Source organism: Tripterygium wilfordii, chromosome 13, assembly GCF_013401445.1.
Source record: "Tripterygium wilfordii isolate XIE 37 chromosome 13, ASM1340144v1, whole genome shotgun sequence".
NCBI lineage: Eukaryota > Viridiplantae > Streptophyta > Magnoliopsida > Celastrales > Celastraceae > Tripterygium > Tripterygium wilfordii.
Genome location: NC_052244.1, coordinates 15,726,534 through 15,750,449, shown reverse-complemented (window position 1 = coordinate 15,750,449; position 23,916 = coordinate 15,726,534). Strand labels below are relative to the sequence as shown.

General features: G+C 36.8%; 5 protein-coding genes across 9 annotated transcripts; 3 read left to right on the top strand and 2 right to left on the bottom strand.

Moving 5' to 3' along the window:
- Positions 1 to 418: 418 nt before the first annotated feature.
- LOC120012125 (uncharacterized protein At5g19025-like) lies at positions 419 to 3,936 on the top strand. Its single transcript, XM_038863405.1, has 2 exons — positions 419 to 1,076; positions 3,545 to 3,936. Exons 1-2 carry the CDS (start codon positions 472 to 474, stop codon positions 3,573 to 3,575), a joined length of 636 nt encoding a protein of 211 aa, XP_038719333.1. The 5' UTR covers positions 419 to 471; the 3' UTR covers positions 3,576 to 3,936.
- A 1,363-nt stretch (positions 3,937 to 5,299) lies between these two features.
- On the bottom strand, positions 5,300 to 9,593 carry LOC120013504 (ribonucleoside-diphosphate reductase small chain A). The gene is made up of 9 exons (XM_038865338.1): positions 9,303 to 9,593; positions 8,229 to 8,389; positions 7,520 to 7,568; positions 7,300 to 7,426; positions 6,926 to 6,991; positions 6,661 to 6,777; positions 6,295 to 6,457; positions 6,133 to 6,203; positions 5,300 to 5,765 (listed from the first exon to the last, which is right to left on the bottom strand). Exons 1-9 carry the CDS (start codon positions 9,457 to 9,459, stop codon positions 5,651 to 5,653), a joined length of 1,026 nt encoding a protein of 341 aa, XP_038721266.1. The 5' UTR covers positions 9,460 to 9,593; the 3' UTR covers positions 5,300 to 5,650.
- A 237-nt stretch (positions 9,594 to 9,830) lies between these two features.
- Positions 9,831 to 12,742, top strand: LOC120013505 (endo-1,3;1,4-beta-D-glucanase-like). The gene is made up of 7 exons (XM_038865339.1): positions 9,831 to 10,016; positions 10,150 to 10,171; positions 10,749 to 10,875; positions 11,266 to 11,356; positions 11,547 to 11,636; positions 12,023 to 12,123; positions 12,393 to 12,742. The coding sequence occupies exons 1-7, from the start codon at positions 9,869 to 9,871 to the stop codon at positions 12,531 to 12,533; spliced, it is 720 nt and encodes a 239-aa protein (XP_038721267.1). The 5' UTR covers positions 9,831 to 9,868; the 3' UTR covers positions 12,534 to 12,742.
- Positions 12,743 to 15,888: 3,146 nt separating this feature from the next.
- Positions 15,889 to 16,221, bottom strand: LOC120012658 (S-protein homolog 29-like). Its single transcript, XM_038864097.1, has one exon. It carries the CDS (start codon positions 16,219 to 16,221, stop codon positions 15,889 to 15,891), a length of 333 nt encoding a protein of 110 aa, XP_038720025.1.
- An 866-nt stretch (positions 16,222 to 17,087) lies between these two features.
- On the top strand, positions 17,088 to 20,346 carry LOC120012123 (endo-1,3;1,4-beta-D-glucanase-like). 5 transcript variants are annotated; one of them, XM_038863403.1, is made up of 9 exons: positions 17,088 to 17,247; positions 17,469 to 17,550; positions 17,970 to 18,126; positions 18,429 to 18,450; positions 18,906 to 19,032; positions 19,149 to 19,239; positions 19,449 to 19,538; positions 19,733 to 19,827; positions 20,019 to 20,346. In XM_038863403.1, exons 3-9 carry the CDS (start codon positions 17,979 to 17,981, stop codon positions 20,187 to 20,189), a joined length of 744 nt encoding a protein of 247 aa, XP_038719331.1. In that variant the 5' UTR covers positions 17,088 to 17,247; positions 17,469 to 17,550; positions 17,970 to 17,978; the 3' UTR covers positions 20,190 to 20,346. The 5 variants fall into 5 exon arrangements, with proteins under 5 accessions (XP_038719331.1, XP_038719332.1, XP_038719329.1 ...); XM_038863404.1 differs by having other exon boundaries at positions 17,965 to 18,126; XM_038863401.1 differs by having other exon boundaries at positions 17,469 to 17,574; positions 17,975 to 18,126.
- Positions 20,347 to 23,916: the final 3,570 nt, after the last annotated feature.

The following is a 23,916-nucleotide window of genomic DNA, read 5'->3' as shown; positions in this document are numbered from 1 at the left end:
AAGCCATGTCCGAAGGGTATGAAGGTCACCACAACGGATGGAAAACTATCCAAATCCTAAACCCTCTAGTGAGAATAGAACCCTGGACCTTAAGGTCTTGGACAGACAACCTGATCAATCAGTATTCTTAATTGCATACTCCACAAAGAATAATGCTTCATACCCCAAAATATGATATCATTTTATGGTCAATTAACTTGAAACTCGGTCAGACATGTCAGTGTGGCATGCCTATACGTGTGTTTGTAATTAATAGTTATTTCAATTACCAGATTTTGCCTAGAATATGAGTTTTATTTGGGAGATCTGCAGCATTAATACAAATTTTGGTCCAAAATTGTAATTTTTTTTTATATTTTTTTTTCAAAAAAATGAAAATAGAAGGCGGGTCCCTAATTTAAGCTCTCGCTCTCTAACACGCGCCATCACCTCTTTTTCATCATCACCACCGCCACAATCTAGACGACCACAATGCCTTCGGTCTCTTCGACTCCATCAAAACTCACGAACCCGACGAGTGCCGCCTCCAATCATCACTCTCATTCTCCGTTATGTAGGCACTCTCCGTCGGCGACGCTGGACCTGCTGATCCTGATCGTCGTGCTTTTCTCCGGGACATTCCTGCTTTCCTCCTACTTCTCCTATCTCTTTCACTCCCTCTCTCTCCTCCTCTCGCTATCTTCCCCTCACCTCCCCACTCTCTCCTTCTCTTTGTCCCTTCCTTATCTTCTCGCGTTCTTCGCCTTCTTCATCCTCTTACTCCTCCTCCTCCTCGACTTCTGCTGCGGTCCGCGCTCACGCCGCTGCAATCGGCCGGGATGTAAGGGCCTGAAGAAGGCTCTTGAATTCGACTTGCAGTTACAGACCGAGGACTCAATCAGATCCGCTAAGGACATCGATGCTTTACCCTGGAAGGGCGGCAGCGAGTCTAATCCTGACTATGAGTGTCTCAGGGCTGAGCTGCGTAAGATGGCCCCACCCAATGGCAGGGCTGTCCTGCTCTTTCGCTCCCGGTGTGGGTGTCCTGTTTACAAGCTCGAGGGCTGGGGGCCCAAGCGCGGTAGGCGGCAGAAAAGGTGATCTTCCTCTTTTTCCCCCTTTTTGATTGATTGACCGAGATTTCACTAACTAGCTTAGCTTATCCCATATCACGCAAGGTTTTTCAGAAATTGCTTTCTAGGAAACAAGAATCATCCAAAAACTGTTCCTGTGTGCTAACTTAGGCAGAAATTTTCCTTGCTCTGTAATTTATTTGCAGCGTCATATGGCTAGTATCCCAAGTAATTTCCTAGGTATCAGCAATTTTCCATGAGTTAACACTGCGGAAAATTTTTATAAATCCTCTTAAGATATATGTGATAGAAGACAATTTTAGCTGGGAAAATCAGAAGCCTCTAACTGCTTGCATTATGGATTTCATGTGGCTATATGGATTTTGCTGATCAGATAATCATAGCTGGAGGACGATTATATTTTTCTTAGAAATACCAATTGTGATTTTATTGACTGCCATCCAAAATTGAGTTAGCTGTTCATAAGTTATCTCGTTCATTAGGTAAGATGCCGAGTGAGTTGAATTACAAGGTGTTTTAGCAATCCTGTAGAAGCAAGAGGAAGAGAAAAGTTAATAGTTTTTTGCATTATGGATTTCATGTGGCTATATGGATTTTGCTGATCAGATTATTATAGTTGGAGGACAATTATATTTTTCTTAGAAATACTAATTGTGAATTTATTGATTGCATCCAAATTTGAGTTAGCTGTTCATTAGTTCTCATTCATTAGGTAAGATGCCGATTGAGTTGAATTGCAAGGTGTTTTAGCAATGCTGTTGAAGCAAGTAAAAGAGAAAAGTTCATAGTTTTTTGCATTATATTGCCAAAACCTCTGGGCATCCAAGTGCCATTTGCTGGACAAAAAGGTTTAGATCATGGATTGACTGAGTGACAGGGAGCATACTATTAGCTTACATTTCAGGGCCTTGCTAAGCTTTGGCATTTCTTCTTTGGACTTTGCTTCAGATTCATTTTCTTTTTGATATGAATGTCAGCAGTGTTTTGATTGTTAACTATTATGTTTTGTTTGAAGCCATCTATGGTTAGTTTTGTTCTATTTGTTGTAGTTAGTTTGTGTGTTAAATTTTCTGATTGATCTATTTCTGTAGGAGTGGTGTGTGAAAGATGAAGATGAATCAGTCTTTTGCTTGTTTGGCTGCCTTTTTTACTCTATCTAAGTAAATTCTTGTTGTCCTGTCTTAAAAATCTCTTGCTTTGATGTTGCACCAAATAAATAATGAAACTCTTCATATTGGATGTGCTAGGAACCTGTAGCTCATGCATTGGGTTGTGTAACAGGCATGTGGTTAGGATAGATTATCGGGCTGCAAGTGTTGAATGGCTTATAGTTTATGTCATAGGAGATTCTAATTTCTAAAGATGCACTTGACTCACTGTCGAGTGTATATTGGGAAGGTTCAAATTTGCATTGCCTGCTCAACCTGCTAAATTTGTATGATTTCTTGTGCCACTCTCATACAGAGGCTGTATGTCTTCCTTTGGTTAGTAGTTTTCCTTTGCATGCAGAACAAGGTGAAAGCAAAAGAATCCCATAGTTACGAATCCTTTTAGCCTTTATCTTGGGCTGTCAACTATCAACATCTGCTGTTAAATATGTAGACATGTTTCTCAAGTTTTAATTCGGTGGTAGGGGGGAAATCAGTTATTTTTAGCTTCTTAACAAGCTGATAGTGTGGACATTGTATTGTCAAAAGGTATCCCCCACCCCAACTAAATTTGGAGCATTTTGAGTGTTAGTTTTGCATTTCACTGTTTCTTCTTTACACAGTAATTTAACTATATTTTCTGTCTTTGAAGATCTCTACCTCATTTTTCTCTTGGTTTTGTAAGTAGAGTGATATGTATTATAGAAAATATATGTTATATTGTTGACACTGATTTAGTTGAAAATTGATTGTAAAATATCTAGTTGATTATGTTTTCTTCAAGATGATATTTTACATCTAATATCTAGAAATATTCCTACCTCTTAGCATTTTGATATGTAAAAAGCATTTGATTGGATGTTTATCTTTAGATGTTCATTCTACGGTTCTGCTTTTATCTGAAACTTAATGAGAGACGGAGTTATGGTAGAGGGTGAACTTGATAAATCTCTTCTCCCACTCTTCATGCATATGCTTAGGTTTTAAGAATGGTTGTCAGTATGTAGACTACAAATATCGGATTTCAATCAAGGGAACCTTGTAACTAATGATCTTAAGGAAAATTTCCTATTTTACCTAGAAGCATTCACTTTGACAATTGGAGGAAATGATAATGATAGTCTGCTTTGTCCAAAAACAAAGTAAATTGGAAAGGCCAAGACGGTTGCATTTTTCCTTTATTATTGTGCGCCTGATGTCTCTACAGCTTATAGTGTGCATATGCTGCCTTTGGTGATTACAATAATATATATCCCATGGGTGGGTTGCAAGTCAAGATGTTGGTGTGAATGTGATACTAACCTTATCTTCTGGTTCTTGCAGGGCTCTTAACGGGGGCAGTGATCATCGCTGATTCTTCATGATGATTTTGTTGTCGGACAACATTTAATATATTTCTGCTCATTTACATTTTATCTTTTACAGTCTAGTTTTAGATATCGGACAAAAACATCTAAAATGCTGAAGATTCTTGATCAGAACGATTTACCAAATCCCTACCATCCAGCGGCAACATCTCTGAAAGAAGTAGCTCCATATCTGCACCCCCTAGGGATAATGTATATTGTTTTCGTTCAGGGATGATATACAGAATTTCAGTGGACAGTCATCTTTGATTTACTGAAGGATATACCAAATTCATGGGGAACAAGAATAAATATATGGTTCCCCTTGTTGAAAGTTTTATCTTCTATGGTTAATATTGTGTTTCTGCCGATTTTTTTGTTGCTCCCCTTTTTCAGCCGGCCAACTGAATTTTAATCTTTGGCTTAGAGAGAGCCTCCTCCCTTCGCACATTTTATCTGATTTATGGATTTGAACCAGATGGATGTTTGATGAGGAAGAGGTAAAATGATAGGCATTGTATTACCCCAAAACTTGCTCCATGCTTTTGATAAACTGGTTTACCTGTTGCAAAGGAGCAGTCGAAAGCCGGTGCACAAAGTTAATAGTCTTATAGACCAATGATTCAAGGATCTAGGGGTTGGCCTTGTTGCTATTGTTTTTTTATGCCTTCAATGGTGCTGTTGGGCCATGATATGAGGTCATAGCATTTGGAACCTTCTCACCAAACTCAAAATCTTAAGCCGGCTGGCCACAGTCATTTTTTGGCAATACTTCAATGGGATAAGTTTGAATATTCGAAGGGAGGAGGGTGATGGAGTGTGTTTTCAACGAGTAGCTCTCCTCTCTCTGCACATACTTTGGAAACAGATAATTGGTCTTTATGGGGTTTTGACAAACTATCCGTGTGTGAGTTTAAGTTAGCCATACGACTAACTCAGATTGTTGTATCCCAGAGCAATCGAGCCAAAAGAATCCTAAATAAAGGGCTCGAATCTTCTTGAAAAAAGCGAGATACATGTGTCTCAATCTAATCACAGTCATCATTTCCTACAAGGTGGAAGGGTATCCAAAAACATTTATGCCACTAGTAAAAGGACTTGTCCCTAAGGCACTCACAACACGTGGAGGAGGTGAAGAGTCGAGATGTAAAGACGTCACAAGATTTATTATGCCTACAACAAACATTTGACCAAGTACTAGCATTGATAGTAGTGGTGTGGTGTTTAGGATGGATGAGCAGGTCCGGTGTGTTGGGGGTTCAGCAACCTTCGCCACTAACAATGACATACCACCAGGCTCATTAATGCACAAGGAAAAACACAAAGACCAAAATGGGACTCACTCAAATCTCCTGTTCCACCATTTGATGGCAACAAAAGGGATGAAACTATGCATGAGTGATTGTAATCACAAAGCAAATGTGTGCTGCTGCATTCACACACTCACACTACTCCAGGACAGCAGCAGTTGGTATCAATCAAGATCAACTAAAACAGCAGCAGTGCCAACCAAATGTGCGACTAACATGCGATTTGTTACAATCTTCTGACAACTAACCTGTCCACAATAGTTTGATAAACTAAGTAGCAGCATATGGTATGCACTCCGTTACGCCAAAGAATGGTAGATGTGAGCAATTGACACACACACAACTATATCTGTATAAATCCTATGCTATGATTGCAAAACAAATGTTATTTGAGGAATGGATAGCGGAATGAGAAGCAAATGTAAAGTTCAAACAAGTTGATGGGATAGACATTCCAACTAAATAGAATATAAGAGAATGCAGATACATGGTGCCTTTCTGATTAAGACGAGCGCCAAATTTGAAGATACGATTTCATTCTATGCTCATGAATATGATTGCTTCTATGACAACTGCAATGACGGCCTAACATAGATAAACTGATAAAGATATAATCAACTTACTAGCTTGTACCATAACTTTGCTGCATTGTAAAGTTTGAATTGCTTGCGAATGGATTAGATTGTAAGGTAATTATCACCAACCAAAATTTTAGTGCCTGCGTCCGGCCTTTCCTTGATAGTTGAGACTAGAGTGGTGTAACATATTGGTCCTTAAAAGTCCTCGTCCAGCTTGAAGACATAGTCTTTTCCACTGTTTTGAAGGCTTGACATAACAGATGCCTTCTGATAGTCACCAACCCTCCTCTCAAAGAAGTTTGCTTTTCCCCTGCAAAATTTATAATATTTTGTTAAAAAGAAAATTCAAGCATAATATTTGACTCATTGCTCTTTTTAGAATGTGATTCAATTCACATCTGCATGATGTTGTGGATGAGTTAACCCATCACTCCAATTACTTCCACCAGGTCAAACTCAACAACTTTCCGACATCAATACTTACAGGCTGAAAACATCAAAACAGTCCAGAATCCTGCATTTGCTACAAACAGTTATTGACCAATATTTCATGGATCACCAGTAAGGAGTTGTTCCTATCCGGGGGTTTAAAATGTTAGATTATTGGGACATTTTGGAAAAGTTCGTGTTCTTATTCCCTCCTTAGCAAGTTCCCAAACAGAAAACCAATTACTTACTGCAAAGATATAAATTCCATCCAATCAAATGGATTTTCCACACTGTACATCTTCTGGTAACCTAGAACAACCTGAAACCAGTAACCAAAAAACAAAATGCAAATTTTAAGTTGTTCTTCCAACCAAGATAATCAAGAACAAGGCATGTCAATGTGGATATACCAAGAGACGATCAGCAACAAACTTTATGTACTGGCTCATGAGTGTTGAGTTCATTCCAATCAAAGCACATGGAAGGGCGTCACACACGAATTCTGTCTCAATTTCAACAGCCTCACGAACAATACAGTGAACCTTTTGCCAATGAAGTTGCTTCCTTAACAAGCTTTAAGAAACCATAATAAATACAAGTTTGTTATGTTTTATGTGATCGCAAAATTTAAGGGGGGGAAGCATAAGATTCAATAAAAAGGTAAGGAAATAAAGCAACATCGCATGAAGATATTGCCTTATAATCCTATCTAATTGTCAGAGGTAATAATCGAACACTTTCAAAATAGAAACCAAAAGATGAAGAGAAATATTCACCTGTACAAAAGGCAAGCAAAGTCGCAATGGAGACCCTCGTCTCGAGATATCAGCTCATTCGAGAATGTCAAACCTGGCATCAATCCCCTCTTCTTAAGCCAGAAAATGGCACAGAAGCTGAAAATCAGAAACAGATAACCCACAGAAATAAATTAGTATCAAAAATATTAATCTTGAAACTGCTGTGGAAGAAGCGCAACATTCAACACTGCCCCTATCAAATGACACATAAGAGCCTGCATGCACAATATGTAAAGAAGACTACCTTCCTGAGAAAAAGATTCCTTCAACGCAGGCAAAAGCAACAAGTCTCTCTGCAAATGAAGTCGAACTGCACAGTTGAGCCATTAGAATATGTCAAAGCGGGAGCACCCACGTTCACTCAACTTTCAAGTCTACCTCATGATGATATCAGTCTAATCCTTGTAAATAAGAATGTGAATGGAAGGTTTAGAGGGGGGAAAAGCTTCGATGCATGTTATTGTCAAATCTTAAATAACCTTTTCCCTTCCACACCTTATTCCCAACCGAGGGTGGACATCATCTCCATCCAAACTTTGTTTGTATGAAGGTACAAAGCACTTTCTGAAAAAAAATTATGTATAATTTTGAAAGTGCAAAACAAGGATGTAGTTGTACCTCTTTATCCATTCCATCGCCCATTTGGCCTTCTTCGTAACACAAGGAATGTTTTCAATAGCATTGAACAATCTATCCTTCTCTTTCGAGTCCTTAATATACGTCTCCAAGAGCAAGCTGTACATCTCTGATAACAAGCAGTAACAACATCCTTAATTAGGTATCTCATTATGCATTATAGAATGGAAGAATCTACCAAGATCGCTCAAAATAGCTCTACCAGAATGAATATTCTCCATTGCAAGTTGAAATCCATAAAATGCACGGGCCTGAGAAATTAGGAGACTAAATTTTAGATAATCCAATCGAGGAAAAAACAACCGTTGATTTGTAGGAACCATGCAATCTCTACCATAACAAAATGTACAGAGAAACTACACTCATTCAACAACGTCTTTTACAGATGGACAATGCTAGAGACCCCCAAAAGTCCCCCAAATCTGTGGCATTAAAATAGCCATTGATTAAAAACACACATGTCGGACCCACTTCACATCCAACACTCCACATTAAATGGGGGTCTTTTGGGGATCACTTTTTGGGGGTCTCAAGCATTATTCTTTATAGATTGAATTTTTCCAGGAACAGTACTGGTATAAATGTTGAAGACTTGAAGTACTCACAAAAAGAACCTGTTATCAGGAACCTTTCGTCTGTACCACATTTTCAAGATCCAAGACAAGCAGTAATACGTAAAAAATTCAGCAAGCAAGAACTTCTCTGAGAAATAACTTTCACGGATGAATCAACTTAGAAGAACAGAAAACCATCTCAAATAGTCAGAAGCAGCGTTGAGTATTTCAAAAGCCCATGACTAAGGTACAGGTTGACATTAACAATATTTAAGGTAAATATAAGTTAAATATATCAAAAATTTGAACAAACCTAAAGATGAAAAATCCAAGTGAGAAGCTTATCAAAGAAGTTACCTCTGGAATTTGAACATCGTTTATAAATCGTGCAGCCAAGTTTTCCAATACAATGCCATCAGATGCAGCGAAAAATGCCAACACATGGCTTATGAAGTGCTTCTCCGAGGCAGTGAGAGTCTCCCAATGTTGCACGTCAAGGGAGAGATCAACCTCCTCAGCTATAAGCCATGAAGAAGCTATTAAAATTGTGTGGAGACATATACAATTGAACAATAGAAAAGTGCTACAAACTAAATGCCAGAATTAATAAACCAAAGAAAAAATAAGTGCGCTTGCAATACAACATATTGCTACAATATCTCAAATTTCTTTATATTAATTGTAAGGCTCAAAAAGTACTATTAATTGCCCAGATTTACAAAGTACCAGGCTATCAGCACAGGATAACAAGTTTCAAATAACCATTGCATGCCAGAGTTCAAAAAAACTATGGAAGAAATTCATTTTGCAGACACAGTTGACTTTGTTTAGATCTCACACGGATTGATAAACACCCGAAACTCTCATGGAAGACAATAAAAATCACCCATAAATCACAACATAAGTACTGTAGATATAATAGTTCCAAATTACCAAACTCAATCCCCTACCAACTTTCACGCTGTCATCACATAGTTCAGGTTTAGGAAAAAAATATGAAGTGTACTATGATGAGCAGAAAAAAATGAGGGTTGTCCATAACCGCAAAATAAAAGTAAATTTTGAGTTACATCAAAAAGATATAGAATTTACATTCCTTCAAATTCCAATATGAAGAAAGGGAAAAAGAACCCCCCGCATATACAATTAAAACAATGAAGTAAGTGACACAACCCAAACAAAAAACTGCTCACACCGTTAATTCACCATTGATTCTTAGAAAAGAAAATCAAAAGCCAGAAAAAAAAAATATACCCTATTCGAATCTCACCTAAACAAAGCCATAAGATACTTCAACTAAAGACAAATCATAAGAATCGTGAAATAAATCAAAACAAGAAACACAACCGAATATCGTAGGGAAAGAACAATACAGAGATAAACGGTTAAAGGACTTTAAAAAGGAAAAAAAGAAGAAGAAGAGGTAACTACCGGTCCAAAAACTGGCCTCGGCCTTCTTGTACATCTCCCAGAGTTGATTGTATCGAATTGGGAACATACAAAACCTCTGGTTTTGCTCTTTCAGTATTGGCTCTACCTCTTCCTCTCCCTCTCTTCCTCTCCCTACCCCATTCGTCAAAGACCCCATCTTTACCTCCCTTTCTTCTCTCTTTCTTCTATGTATTCCTACAAACCAGTGTCGTGGTCTCTGCTTGTGAAGAAAGAAAGAGACAGAAACCTTTCAAAAACCCCTTTGATAAGAGGGCGGATTGGCTTCTTGTATTTATAATTGTTGTTGTTAGCGTAAATATCACTCTCAATGACAGTCACAAATAGCAGTTATGGTTGAACTGAAATGGGCTTTTGTGATCAATTGGGCCAAGTATATGGAAATAATTGGGCCTGACATTAGTAATTGGGCTGAGCCAATCCCGATTGAACCCGAAGACCCGATTTCGTAGAACAGCGTCAACGGTTCAACTCCATATATTTATAGATTATGGACTACGCTTTCTCTGTGTGTTTGTGTTGATTGTTCAAAAGAGGGAAAGAAGACGATGTCAGGGTCTCAGTGTTGTTCAAACCCACCAGCAGTAAACCCAACCAGTGGAGCTGGGCATGTTGAGAAGCTCGGAGGTCTCGACTCGTATGTCAACGGTTCTGTTGACTCCAAGCTTGCCGTTATTCTTGTCGCCGATGTGTTTGGTAAAGAAGCTCTTCATATATTTATTTTGGTTTTTTTTTTGGCTGTGATATGGGTTTTCTCTGTATCTGGGGTTTCTACTTTCTTTGATGTTTTAATCATGACGGATTCCGGTTCTCCTTTCTACCTCTGCAGGATATGAAGCTCCGAAATTGAGGTATTAATCATATTCTCCCAATTTTTCTCTTGCCAGCTAATGGGTTTTCAGTTTCAAACTTTCAATAGTATAATCTACTTCTTTAGTCTTCCGCTGGAACATCTATGAAATTATGTTTTCTTTATACCTCTATCTTTCTATATCTGATCATTTATTTTCCAGAATTCAAAACTTTTTTATTGGCATCTTCATTAAAGTAGTTATACTCTATGTTGTTAATACAATCTTTTTTAATCTTTTATATTTTCGTATTGTAATTGATGATCATCGTGTGCTGTCATGATCAATATGTACAATTGATGTAGTGATAGTGGATTGGGGAGTATTTAAGTTTGTTTCAACTTCTTTTTCGTTCGATCATTGAGCTGTGGATTGGATATGTAGTCAGTAACACATATTACTAGCATATTTCAGATCGATAGCTCTCCCATCCGCATATTTGTCTTGTTCTATGCTTAGAGCTATTGATATTATGGTTCTTTTTGAACAGCTTGGCAGTTAATAAGTAGTTGCTCTATTAGTATTTCCGCACCTTCTCCTGGGACCTAATATGGGATTTTTTTTGGTTACCGTAAAGGAAGCTTGCAGACAAGGTTGCAGCTGCTGGATTCTATGTTTTGGTTCCTGACTACTTTCATGGAGATCCGCTGGTGCTTGAAAATACTCAGAGGCCATGGCAAGATTGGATTAAAGATCACAGCACGGTTTGTTCTTGGTTTCTGATGCATGACTGTATTTCTATTTGTGCTTTTAAAACTTTTTGTATATTTAATGTTGTTATGATGGCCACTATATGATACTTGAATTAATTTCCTCAAAGACTTCTCTAATCATATGTGGAGGACTGGAGGGTAAGGTCTGCCGGAGCTTTGTGCGCAAGAGTTGTTTACCTTTCTACCCACAAGCGCATTTGTGCATAAGTGTGTTATATCATTATATGCTTGAGCGTTTCTTTTAATCTTGTGATTTTGAACTGCTTGGATGCAATGCACTTCCCTATCAATGTTCAAAATGTTGGTTTTGTTGAAGCCGTTATGCATTGTCGTGTAGATAAAAGTTATCACATTTGCTAAATGATACCAATTTCCTTTCAGGTTAAGGCATTTGAAGAGACAAAACCTCTTATTGAAGCTTTAAAGGGTAAAGGTATATCGGCAATTGGGGCTGCCGGTTTTTGTTGGGGAGGTGAGATATATAAATTTGTGCTTCTCCTTCCCAAATGTTTTTGGTAGATACATAACATAATTTTTGCATGTTTAGGACACTTTTGCAGATCATACATAAAATTTTTCAAAAAGATTCAAGCTGAATTTAGAAATCATTATGTTACAGTTCATTGTTAATTTGACTTAATTATCTTTCCTTTCCTTCTCAGCCAAGGTAGTGGTTGACTTAGCAAAAACTCAGCTCATCCAAGCTGCTGTGCTGTTACATCCTTCATTTGTTGATGAAGATGATATCAAGGGTGAGAAGCGATAGCTCTCTGTTGCTAGTTCTACTTTATTAGTTTGCATTGTCAGTTTTCAAGTAATCTAACGGAAAATCCCTATATTACCACCTCAAAGATGAAATAACTACTAGAAAAGTGCCCGACTCCTTTTTTTTCCTCCTTTATCTGTTGTGATCAAAGAACTGACAGTGTTTTGTGGTGTCAAATGATTCTATTGCCCAATATTGCTAGCATACGTCTTCCTGAAAGTTCCATGTACTGCAATCCTCAGAGATTTATTGCTCTCTCTTTTTGTGGAGGGTGTGCCTGTAGGCTGTAGAATCTGATGGAATGAAATATTAGAAGCTCTTGCACGATCCAAGGATCGGTTTTAATGACTTATTGTTGTGAATTACCTTCAGGGGTTGAGGTTCCCATGGCCATACTTGGAGCTGAGTTTGACGAGCGTTGGCCACCTGAACTATTAAGGAAGTTTGAAGTGATCTTAAATGCCAAGTCCGGGGTAAGGATTACTCTGCTTGTATGTGGCTACTTTTAACATACTGCTTTCAATTTCGCTATATGAAGATAATTGGTATTTGGATCATAGAGGAACTGGGTAAGCATTGAAACTAACCATACCGTAGTTGTCATTATTATCATCACTAAGGTCAGTTATTGTTGTTGTAGCCTTCATTGTCATCGAAAATTTTAGAATTTTAATAGCCATGATTCTTTGTGGTTTGTGTTGTGTTTTTGAGAATCATATGGTCTTCTTCGGTTTTTTAACAGGTCGATAGCTACGTAAAGATATTCTTCAAAGCCGCACACGGCTGGACAGTGAGGTACAACAGTGATAATGAAGAAGAAGTGAAGAGCGCAGAAGAGGCTCATCAAAATATGTTGGACTGGTTTGCCAAGTATGTAAAGTGAGGTTAGGATCATAACCTCTCAACTCCTCAGACACATGGCTCTTGTTATTTTCTGTTTTGCTGAACTAATGGGATGGATGTAATAAAGTGACTAGTCACACACACATACACTCCTCAGAACTGATCCCATTTATGCAAAAGTTCATGTTGCAAATTTATGGAAATTGAGACCCAAAGTATCCTATTAGGAAAATAAGGGTCTGTTTGGTATGCTTGTTTTCCCTGCATTTTCTGTTTTCATTTACTGAAAAACAGAAAACAACCCCGAAAACACGTTTTGGTTACCCATTTTAGAAAACAGGAAATCACTTAGAAAACTGAAAATACTGGAAAAATATAAACACGGGAATCAGAGTAAACAAAAAAAGAGCAAGTCACAGACCTCTGGCCTTGCACTTTATTGGATATTATTTTATTACAGTCGTGGATACATGATTTAGAGCAAATAACATGCCATCATGGATTCCATGGGTAACACACAGACCTATTAAAATCTAAAAACAAGCATGGACCTGTAGGAAGTATATGCCACACACAATTAGTATGGCACATCTTACCATCCCTTTTAGTTTTGTATATATCAAACCATTTAATCTGACCTGGCCATTTAAAGCTACAATAGAAATCTGTGCCACCAATAATGATCATTGGAACCCCTGCGTTGGATCTGGAGAAACCCAGTGCTCCCCAAGATCATCTTCCCCAGATTTGCAATGAACAAAAAGGCCATAATTGTTTCCAATGTGATTGTAGATATACACATTTGTTTTGTCAAATGGCCACCATTGAAATGCATCACACATACTGATGCAGAGCATCATTGACAGAACTATCATCACTGAACATGATCTTGTTGAAGAACCCATCTCTAAGTTTACTTGTGAAATTGTGATTTTAGATCAATTGTTCTGCTCTGTTAATTTATAGAATCAAAATTTATTATCTTGTTATATTTTGCTTGGATGCATATCTGTATATTAATCTTGAAAGTTTTGGTATAGCAGTGAATGTATATTTCCTCTCTAGTAATCCTTTCATTGAAAAATGGAAACTTCTTGCTTGTTATGTACATTCCCTTAACATTATCCATGAATCTTAATCATCGTCATTCTCCAAGCTTTATTCCAAATCATGAAAGTTTTGTTATAACAGTGGATGTATATTCCTTTTCTAGTAATCCTTTCATTGAAAATGGAAACTTCTTAATTCTTACAAGGGTAATGATCAAGCTTTGTTATAACAGTGGATGTATATTCCTTTTCTAGTAGGCTTCAAACTTGTTATGTATATTCCCTTGACATTATCCATTAATCTTTGGATAATGATCAAGCTTTATTCCAAACTGGGTTGGAGAATTGGTTACTTAGTGGATCAAATCAGTCCATTTGTCTCAGCATTTGGGGTTGGGTTCACCTACTTGTTATGGAAATTTAGGGTGCGTTTGGTATGGGGGTAAGAATTTAGGGGTATAATTTGTTATCTATGTAAATGTTACAAGGGTAATAATAATTATGGAGAATAAGTGTTACCCTTGTTTGGTAAAGAAGGGTATTTACCCAAGTATTCATTACTCTTGTTTGTTACGACTATACATTACTAGTGTAATACCATTACTCTTGTTTGTTATTATTGTAAATTTGTAATGAACCAAACTAGAAAAAAGTGAGATTATGTTATTTTTTTATTGTTACGACTATCATGTATCAAAATTTTAAAAATATAGATACATATGCATATATATACACACACAACAAGACATATATATATATATAACAATTGTTAACAATTTTAATAAAATAATCTGATAACATTCAAATCCATGACAAATACGTAACACAAGAGTAGGGGTCACCATTTGGCCCGCGGGCCTAGGTCCGAGCCCGGCCAGACCCCTTGGGCGGGCATGGGCTCCATTTGTTGGGTCGGGCACGACCCGAAGCCCGACACCTCATGCCAATTTTGGCCCAACCCGAGCCCTACCCAAGCCCGACATTATTTCTTTATCGGATAACGGTGAATGTATATTTCCTCTCTAGTAATCCTTTCATTGAAAAATGGAAACTTCTTACTTGTTATGTACATTCCCTTAACGTTATCCATGAATCTTAATCATCATCATTCTCCAAGCTTGATTCCAAATCATGAAAGTTTTGGTGTAACAGTGGATGCATATTCCTTTTCTAGTAATCCTTTCATTGAAAATGAAAAACTTCTTAATTCTTACAAGGGTAAGCTCCAAACTTGTTATGTATATTCCCTTAACATTATCCATTAATCTTTTGGGGGTGATATTTTGGGGGTCCTTTGGGGGTGATATTTTAGGGGTCTCAAGCATTATTCTTAATCTTTGGATAATGATCAAGCTTTATTCCAAACTGGGTGGGAGAATTGGTTACTTAGTGGATCAAATCAGTCCATTGTCTTAGCATTTTGGGTTGGGTTCACCTACTTGTAATGGAAATTTAATGTTCCAATTTTAACTATTGTAGAAGATAAGCATAAAGCCCCTTAACAATATCCATGCCAATTTTAACCATTGGTGAATAAACATCACTAATGAAATTGTGGCATTGTGGTTAGGCTCTTCATTTTATACATGGTTCAACCCCTTATCAGTTATAACAACACATTTTTCTTCAAACTTTTATTAAAAAAGAATGGGCTCGTTCGGCTCGGCCCTTGAGCCCTACGCATGCCAGGACCTTAGGATTTGAGGTTCGCAGGCAAGCTCAGCCCATTTTACGCCTCTACAAATTGGGTTGAGGCATTCGTGTCCATTATCTCGGCACAGGTTTCCGTTAGATAGAGTATACTATATTTAGCCGGTGGATGTGACAATATGGAGGCGGGTTCTATATTTAGGGAGAAATGTTGGTTGCAAAAGGTGTTCATTTTTTGGATAAGCATGAGCCTGTTTTCCTATGCTTCCCTTGATATGATAAGGGAAGATATGATTGGTAAGATAAGTACTTGCCTTGTGTTTCGCCCAAGGATAAAGGGCATTATTTTAGTGTTGATAGTCTACGGGTACTTTTGTTGTCCTCTAGGCATCACGACAAAGCATGAGAGCGCCTAGAGAAGACGTCGTTTATCGTATTCATACTTGTGGGTTACATTATAATCACCGTTAAATAAGGTAACGATTTTTGGTCATTACAAAATGATTTTAAATGCCAAGTCTAGTGTAAGGATTATTGCATGTTTGTTATGCTTGTTTTTCATATATTTTTTGTTTTCATTTTTCGTAAAGCAATCCAAAAACACTTTTGGTTGCCCATCTTAGAAGGAAAAAAAAACACGAGAAAGAGGCTATCATGGGAAAGACGGATCGGACCCTAAACATTTACAAGAGCAAGTCAAAGACCTATGGCCTTGGTCTTGTAGATATCGAACCATTTGAACTGACCAGGCCATGTAAACCCACAGAAGAACAGTGTGTTACCAAAAGCCATTGGATAAAACTTAATCATACAACCCTGCGTTGGATCTGGAGAAAGCCAGTGCTCGTCAAGATCATCGTCTACAGATCTGCAATGAACCAGAAGGCTTGCATTCTTCCCAATGTAATTGTAGATATACACTTTTGTTCTGTTAAATGGCCACCATGGAAATGCATCACACATGCTGATGCACAGCATGATTGACAGAACTATGATCATCACTGAACATGATCTTGTTGAAGTACCCATTTCTAAGTTTACTGTGAATTTGTGATTAGATCAAGTGTGTTAATTTATAGATGAACAATGTTTTTATCATTTATTGTTTTGTTATGTTTTGCTTGGATGCATAATATTTGATATATGAATCTTTGGAAATTTTGGTAGAAGAATGAATGTATGATTCATTTATACAGTAATCTTTTCATTGAAAAATGAAAACTTGTTATAGTGGTAAGTTTTCCCTTAACATGATCCATTAATATTAATCTTCATGATCATTATCCAAGCTAAACTCCAAACTGGGTTATATCAATAAGTTCAGAATAAAAGCTCGGATAATGATGACGATTAAGAGTAATGGATAATGTTAAGTGAATATAGATACTAAGTTTGGGGCTTACTTTTATAAGAAGTTTTCATTTTTCAAACTAATAACGTGTCGATGGTTGAGGTGATGAATTTGACCATGGTAACTTTTAGTCCAAGCAGAATGTCGTGAATTCAAATCCCGTGGGTGTTTTAATTCACAATTTACGAGATGGACCCTTGCTCAACTCAGCATAACATGTTGCATTATATATCTTCTCATACTAGGTCTCAGCTCGGGCCTCAACTAATCCATGAGGGTTGCAGAATCTTCCATATTATCTAGGGTTTACTAATTAGTTGTTGGTGGACAGAAAATGAGTTTTCACGTTATAAAAAAAATTTGTTATTTAGTGGATCAGATCAGTCTATTGTCTCAGCCTTTTGGGTTGGGTTCACCTACTCAGAGGCCCATAGATCAAGACTTGTGCACTTATGGGGAGCCCACATCATTAAAAGCCCATGGGCCTAACCATGCTCAACTTTCTACCTTGGGCCCATGGGCCTTTCGTGGCGAATTTTTCCATGCAACGCGATTCTTGATGGCAGCGATGGACAATCTCCAATTCCCTTCCAAAACGTTTCTTCTTCAAGCTTGCTCGTCTGCGATTCAATCCTTTGGCGCCACATCGAAGTTTATTTTAACGAACCCAATTGGAGGGCCTGCCTTGATTCCGCCTGATTAAGGTTTGATTCACTTTTTTCTCCCATGCATTTCAAGTGTTAGCTCTTCTTTGACTCTTCTGTGTTAGCTCTTCTTTGACTCTTCTGACTTGGGCAATAGCTTGTGAATCCCTCTGTAGTCTGTATCCATTATGCAAAACCCTGTTTCTCTACATCCACACGTGATTTGAGAAATTTAGGGCATAAAGTTTGAATCTTTGACTCTCTTCTTGTGGCATTTGCAGGCACTGTGAAGGACCTGTGACGATTAACCCCAGTACCCCACATTGGGAAAGGCTGACCCTCTCAGGTTTTTGGAGTTCAGAGGTGCAGTCAAAGTACATGCCTTATGTGGGTGATTTAGATTTTATTTCATGTAGATGTCAATTGCCATCACAAGTTTGTCTATATTTTTGAACTACATTATTCCAATCCTAAATCTTACGTCAATCAATAAATTATTACAAACGTAATTTTCTGAAGTATCCAATTAGACCAAGCATTTTGTTTATATACTACTTTACAAGTACATGTGGTACGCATTGAACAACTTGATTAATTGCTTGACAGTTGACAGGATATATGAAAATGGAATTTTATCAGGTGAAAACTGTTGTTTTATATGACGGATAGCTAGATACGTTACTTATAGCATCTAGATGCATCCATGACAATTTATAGTCTGCATTTTCTAAGGAACCACTGAGTGTGAGTTTGTCTTTTTTATTGGGTTCGATTGAGGCAAGGAAAGAAGAATGTTGGGGGCTCAGTGCTGTTCAAACCCTCCAAAACTTAACCCAAGCAGTGGTGCAGGGCATTTTGAGAAATTTGGAGGCCTCAACACTTATGTCACTGGTCCTGCTTACTCCAGCCCCGCTCTTCTTCTTGTCTCTGATATTTATGGTAAAGCTATTCATTTTCCTTTCTTAATCTCTTGTCTATGACCTATGATGATCAACTAACAAAAATTTTCTCCAATTTGCTCTGGCACCAGTGTTTTTGTTATCAACGTATAAGTTTCTGAGATTGTGCTTTCCAAAGATGTAAATTGGTTTTCCCCCTATAAATGGAAGGACTGTCTTTATTTGACTCTTTTATTGAGCCTATTTACCTTTACCAATGTTTAACAAGTATTGGCTTGCCTTTTATCATTGTTAACAAGAGCTTCTAATATTTCTTTCTTCATTTTTTCTTCTTTCAAATAGGATATGAAGCTCCAAACTTAAGGTATGTCTTATACCCTTTTGGAATTGTTCCTTTTAATAGATTGATTTATGGTTATGTTAGAATTATGTTCTTTAAATGTTCTGACTTCTGAGCATGCCCTGCTCTACCTGCACATAAAATTTGGGCATGATGACATAGATTTGACCGTAAGTTTTGGTTAATTTTCCTCCTTTCAAAAATTTCAGTGCTATTTAAGTAAAGTACTGTAGTTTGTTGAACTGTCAACATGTATATGATAGAAGATGAATAGCAAATTCACATATTCATGGCGGTTGCACCAACGTATCCATGTCTATATATCTTTGCGATTATCCGATAATTAGTATTGGGATAAGAATTTATGATATTGGTTTACTTGATTCTTTAGTAGTTATTTGGAGTTTTTACTATATATTCATATTAGTGATTTAGTGTACCTTCTGTGGGAGCTAATGCAAGCTCTTTCTGCTGTAAAGGAAGCTTGCAGACAAGATTGCGGCTGCTGGATTTTATGTGGTGGTTCCTGACTTCTTTTATGGAGATCCATATAATCCTGATAACGTTGAGAAGCCACTACCAGTTTGGATAACAGATCATGGAGTGGTTGCTTCTTGGCTTGTGATACATGACTGAATTTGTTTGTTTATGCATTTTGTTTTATTAAAAGATTTGGATGGAAGATCATGCATTAATGCCAACTCATACCATTTTCTTTCTAGGGTAAGGGATTTGAAGATGCAAAGCCAGTTATAGAAGCATTAAGAAGGAAGGGTGTTTCTGCAATTGGTGCTGCAGGGTTTTGTTGGGGAGGTGAGATGCACCTCAATGATTTTATCCTCCAAGTTTCTATTGGTTCCATTCCATTATCTTAGATTCTTAGTTTATGCATGTTTACGAAGTTTCTGCACAGAATCATAAATTTTCAGCTGCATAGATATGGAATTCATGCATTTTCGCTTTTACTGATGTAGCAATTTCGCTACTTTATTGGCTAATATGATATATTGGTTTCTTCTCAGCCAAGGTAGTGGTTCAATTAGCAAAGCCTCATTTTATCCAAGCAGCTGTGCTGTTACATCCGTCATTAGTTGCTGTGGATGATATCAAGGGTATGAATTCCAGTACTGTTTCAAAAAAAAACATGTTTGGGATTTTAAATACATTTTATTGAAAAGTGGGCTCTCTCTGTTGTCATCCTTCACAATCAAAGACAAGAAAGCAATTTCTTCTACTGTTAAAAAAGAAAAGATAAGATAAGAAAGCATATTCAATTACACTCAGAAGCAATTCAATTCAATTACAGGTGTTGAGGTTCCCATGGCTGTACTTGGAGCCGAGATTGATCGGTATTCTCCACCGGTGCTCTTAAAACAGTTTGAAGAGGTCTTAGCTGCTAAGGTAGGAAAGATTCATTTATTATTTTCCCCTGATAGTGTCTCTTCAAAGTGATTTAGTGCTGTCTTAGCCTTTCAGCTTAAAATTAACTAGGGTCATGTATCCATTGGGGTTTTACGTACGATTATGATTTTGCAATTTGGAAATGTTTAAGAAGTACAAAATGATACCCATTGCTAATGTGATTTTTACAGGTTGATGTCTACTTGAAGATATTTCCCAGTACCGCACATGGTTGGACTGTGAGGTACGACGTTGAAGATCAAAACGCTGTGAAGTCTGCAGAGGAGGCACATCGAGACATGTTGGAGTGGTTTACCAAGTACGTTAAACGAGGAACTGCTTTGATGAACTCTCGTTTGTAATCCTTATAAGTCTTGTGCTTAGTGACTTATTGTTTGGAAAGTTGAAGAATTCTTCATGTCAGTGTGTTAAATTGCTGGAAACCTCGTCTATGATATTTGATGCATTTTAAGAACAAAGAACTGAATAGTTTATGAAAAAGACCCTTTGGCCTTACAATTTATAAATCGCGGGCGAAACTTTTAGCAGCTAAAGATTTTAGCAACTGCGGTGAAAAAGCTTCGCGATACTTTCATAACCAGCGGATATCCAACTGTGGGAAAAGTCACCCACGACTTTTTATATGTATTCTCCCTGTTAGAACAAGAAAGAAGTGAATAATATATGAAAAAAAGACCCTTTTGCATTACAATTTATTTGGATTTTATTTCAGTAGTTGTGGGCACATGATTTGGACCAGACTAACCAACAATTTCACTATGCATTCCATGGATAACAAAGAGTCTTATTAAAATCTAAAATTAAGCAGGGGCCTGTAGGATGTATATGCCAGGCACAGGAGCTGACGCACCGGGCATTATCTCTTCCAAATATTTATATATCGAACCATTTAAGCTCACCTGGCCATGAAAACCCACAAAATAACAGTGTTCGACCAAAGATGTTTGGATAAAACTTAAACATATGTGTCTGAATCAACAGGAGTAATGACATGTGTGCCATTTGCAATGAACTGTGAGGTTTGTACTGTCACCAAAGGAATTGTAGATATAAACCTTTGTTCTGTCGAATGGCCACCATGGAAATGCAGTACTCAAGCTAATGCACAGCATTATTGACAAAACTATCAACACTGCAGATGATCTTGTTGAAGAAGAACCCATTTTTTAAGTTTCTTGTGAAGTTTTGATTACAGCAGTTGATTTTATAGATAAACAATGTTTCATTCATTAATTATTTTTGTTAATTTTGCTTAGAATATATCAATCTTGAAGCTTTGGGAAGAAGAATAAATCTATTTTCCCTTTCTAGTAATTATATTTGTATTGAGAACGGAAACTTCTTGATAATGGTACTGAAATTCAAACTCGTAATTTTTATGGAATGTTCCAATTTTGATTATAGTTTAAGATAAACACAGCCCCTAACATTATCCATTCTTCATATCATCATCTCAGCCTAATCCCAAATTATCTGTTTTTCATATATAGATGTTTCATTTGTTATAAAAGCATGGAAATAATAGGAATGAAGTCTCAATATTATAGCAGTTGGGGAAAAAACCTGCTCTTTTTGAAGGTTGTGTGTTTCATTCTTTTCCAAACTTGTCTATGAAATTCTTTATATGTCATGACATGCATGGTTTTCGAATTTTCCCTTTTATACACAACTCATGCAGAGCGTGGTTAAACAAAAGGGAAATTCAAAATACGAGAATAGTTTCTACTGATTCAATCCACCAAGAATTGAATAAAATAGGGAAAAGAGAAAATTGTCTAAATTGTTTTAGAATAAGGGCTCTGATGATGATTTGCATTGCATGATCCCTGTAGAATAATTCGTGTAATTAAGATTTGAGTTAAATGCTTGGGAAACACATATCCCAATCACATTACATTAATAGCTAGGCTGTTCTCAGTATCCTTCTTGCGTATAGTTCTGTAACCGCTAGTTTTCATTAGCGCTGCTGCAGTCAACAATGTTTACCACTCCAGTGATGCTCCGTCGCCCTAAAGTTCTCTCGAGGATGAGCTCTTTTAATTTTTAAGTGGAAGGGATTGATGTAAGACTAGTGGCACATGTAATTATAAAGAAATTAATTCGATTAGTAGGAATGAAACGACACCTTGTTAGAATTGCGCGAAATTTGGTTGGAGATTCGTTTCAACGTGATTGTCAATACTAGTTATGCTACTATATTCCCGTCATATTTTTGTCAAATATCACTATTTAGGACCTCAAATGGGTCTTTTAGGGATTTAGGGACATTTTCATAATTTCATAATTTTGTTTTTCATTTCATCAGGGTTGTAACCGCTCTTAGGGCTCTTTATATATATCTTTGGTATGTAAAGAAATTCATCAAAACTTGAGGGTCTTTTCTCTATCTCATGGATTCCAATGTTATATTTTCCAAGTTTAACGTTAGTTAGCCTTTATCGTTTGTTTACGTTAGTGACTCTATGCCCCATAACTATATCAAAATTTACCTTTATCGAAATAGAAGGAGGAGGGACCCAATGCACCAAAGACAAGCTGGCCTCAAACTTGGGCAATCTTCATGCCCTACAATGCTGTTCATGAGATTGATGAATCTCACGGACTAAGTCATATACTGATCTCACCTGCATGCCATGAATAACACCATTTCTATATCTCCAAATATTATCCAACGACACCATTGTCAATGGACGAAACTCATGACAATCCTCCTTAGAAAAGCCAATCAACTACGGATTGAGAATAAGTCACAAAATGTATGACAAAAGATGTCACAAAATTATTTTTTTTTTTGAGAAATTTCACAAAATTTATTGATTGCTCTAATAAGTCACAAAATGTATGACAGAAGATTTCACTAATTATATATAGAAGATGTCACATATAGATATTTCATTAACTTGAAGGTTGTGTGTTTCAATCTTATCCAAAGCCATATATGGAATTTCCCATATGCCAAATAAAGAAAAATAAAAGACTGGAGAGCAAATCATATAGCAGTGCACAATGAAACCAATTTTTTAGATTTATATACATTCTATGTGTTTTTTTTTTTAAAATCAATTTTTAAAAATAATTATATTTTAGTTTATATACATTGACTAAACCCTCTCAATTCATTTTATAGATTCACCACTGACTTCAACTCATAAGTCGCTGATCCTGCCTACTCAACCATGCATGGCTCTTCTTCTTGTCTCTGATAGTTTTGGTAAAGCTATTAACTTTCTCTTGATCAACTTACAAGGGTTTCACCGTTTGCTCTAAGTGTCAGTCTTTAATATCTTACCTTTTGCTTTCCTTTCAGTATAATTGATGAACAAGATGTTTGAGGAGTCTTGCTTTCCAATTTTAGTACTGAATTATGGGTTCCCGGGGGCTGCTGTAGTCCTTTTGGGCTTTAAAATTTTTTTTTTTAAAAAAAAAATTATATATGTGTAGTATTCGGTCTAACGATTCCAACGACATATTTTTTGTTCGAAACAAAAATCAAATTCATAGCGATCGAAACATCAAATGTTTTGAGTTTATATTCAATAGTTCAGAATTATTATGCATTTTTCACGTTAAATTTGAGTTTTGTTTCGAACAAAAAATATGTCGTTGGAATCGTTACTCCGAATACTACACATATATAATTTTTTAAAATAAAAATAAAAATATTTTGAAGCCCAAAAATAACTACAGCCCCCGAGAACTCCTGAATTATGGGTAATATGAGTCATATCTGTCCGGTAACTAGTGGGATGTTGGATCAACAGATCGAAATGATAAATTTCTGGCTCTTTTCCTTTTGTCTGGGTCTCCCCCCCCCCCTCGCTCTCTCTCTATATATATATATATATATGTTTAGGTTTCTGTAATGATAAATTTTTGGTGCTTTGAATTATTGTATCTTCTCCTCGGATGCTTGCTTATGGATCACAAACACAGTGATCCAATAATGAAAATAGTGGCATCATAATCACGTGGAATATTTATATGGTCACATGCAACTCTATATATATACCAAATCATGAACGGACCTAGCTAGGGCTTTTGACAACTTTTATGTGTTTAGGTTAATAC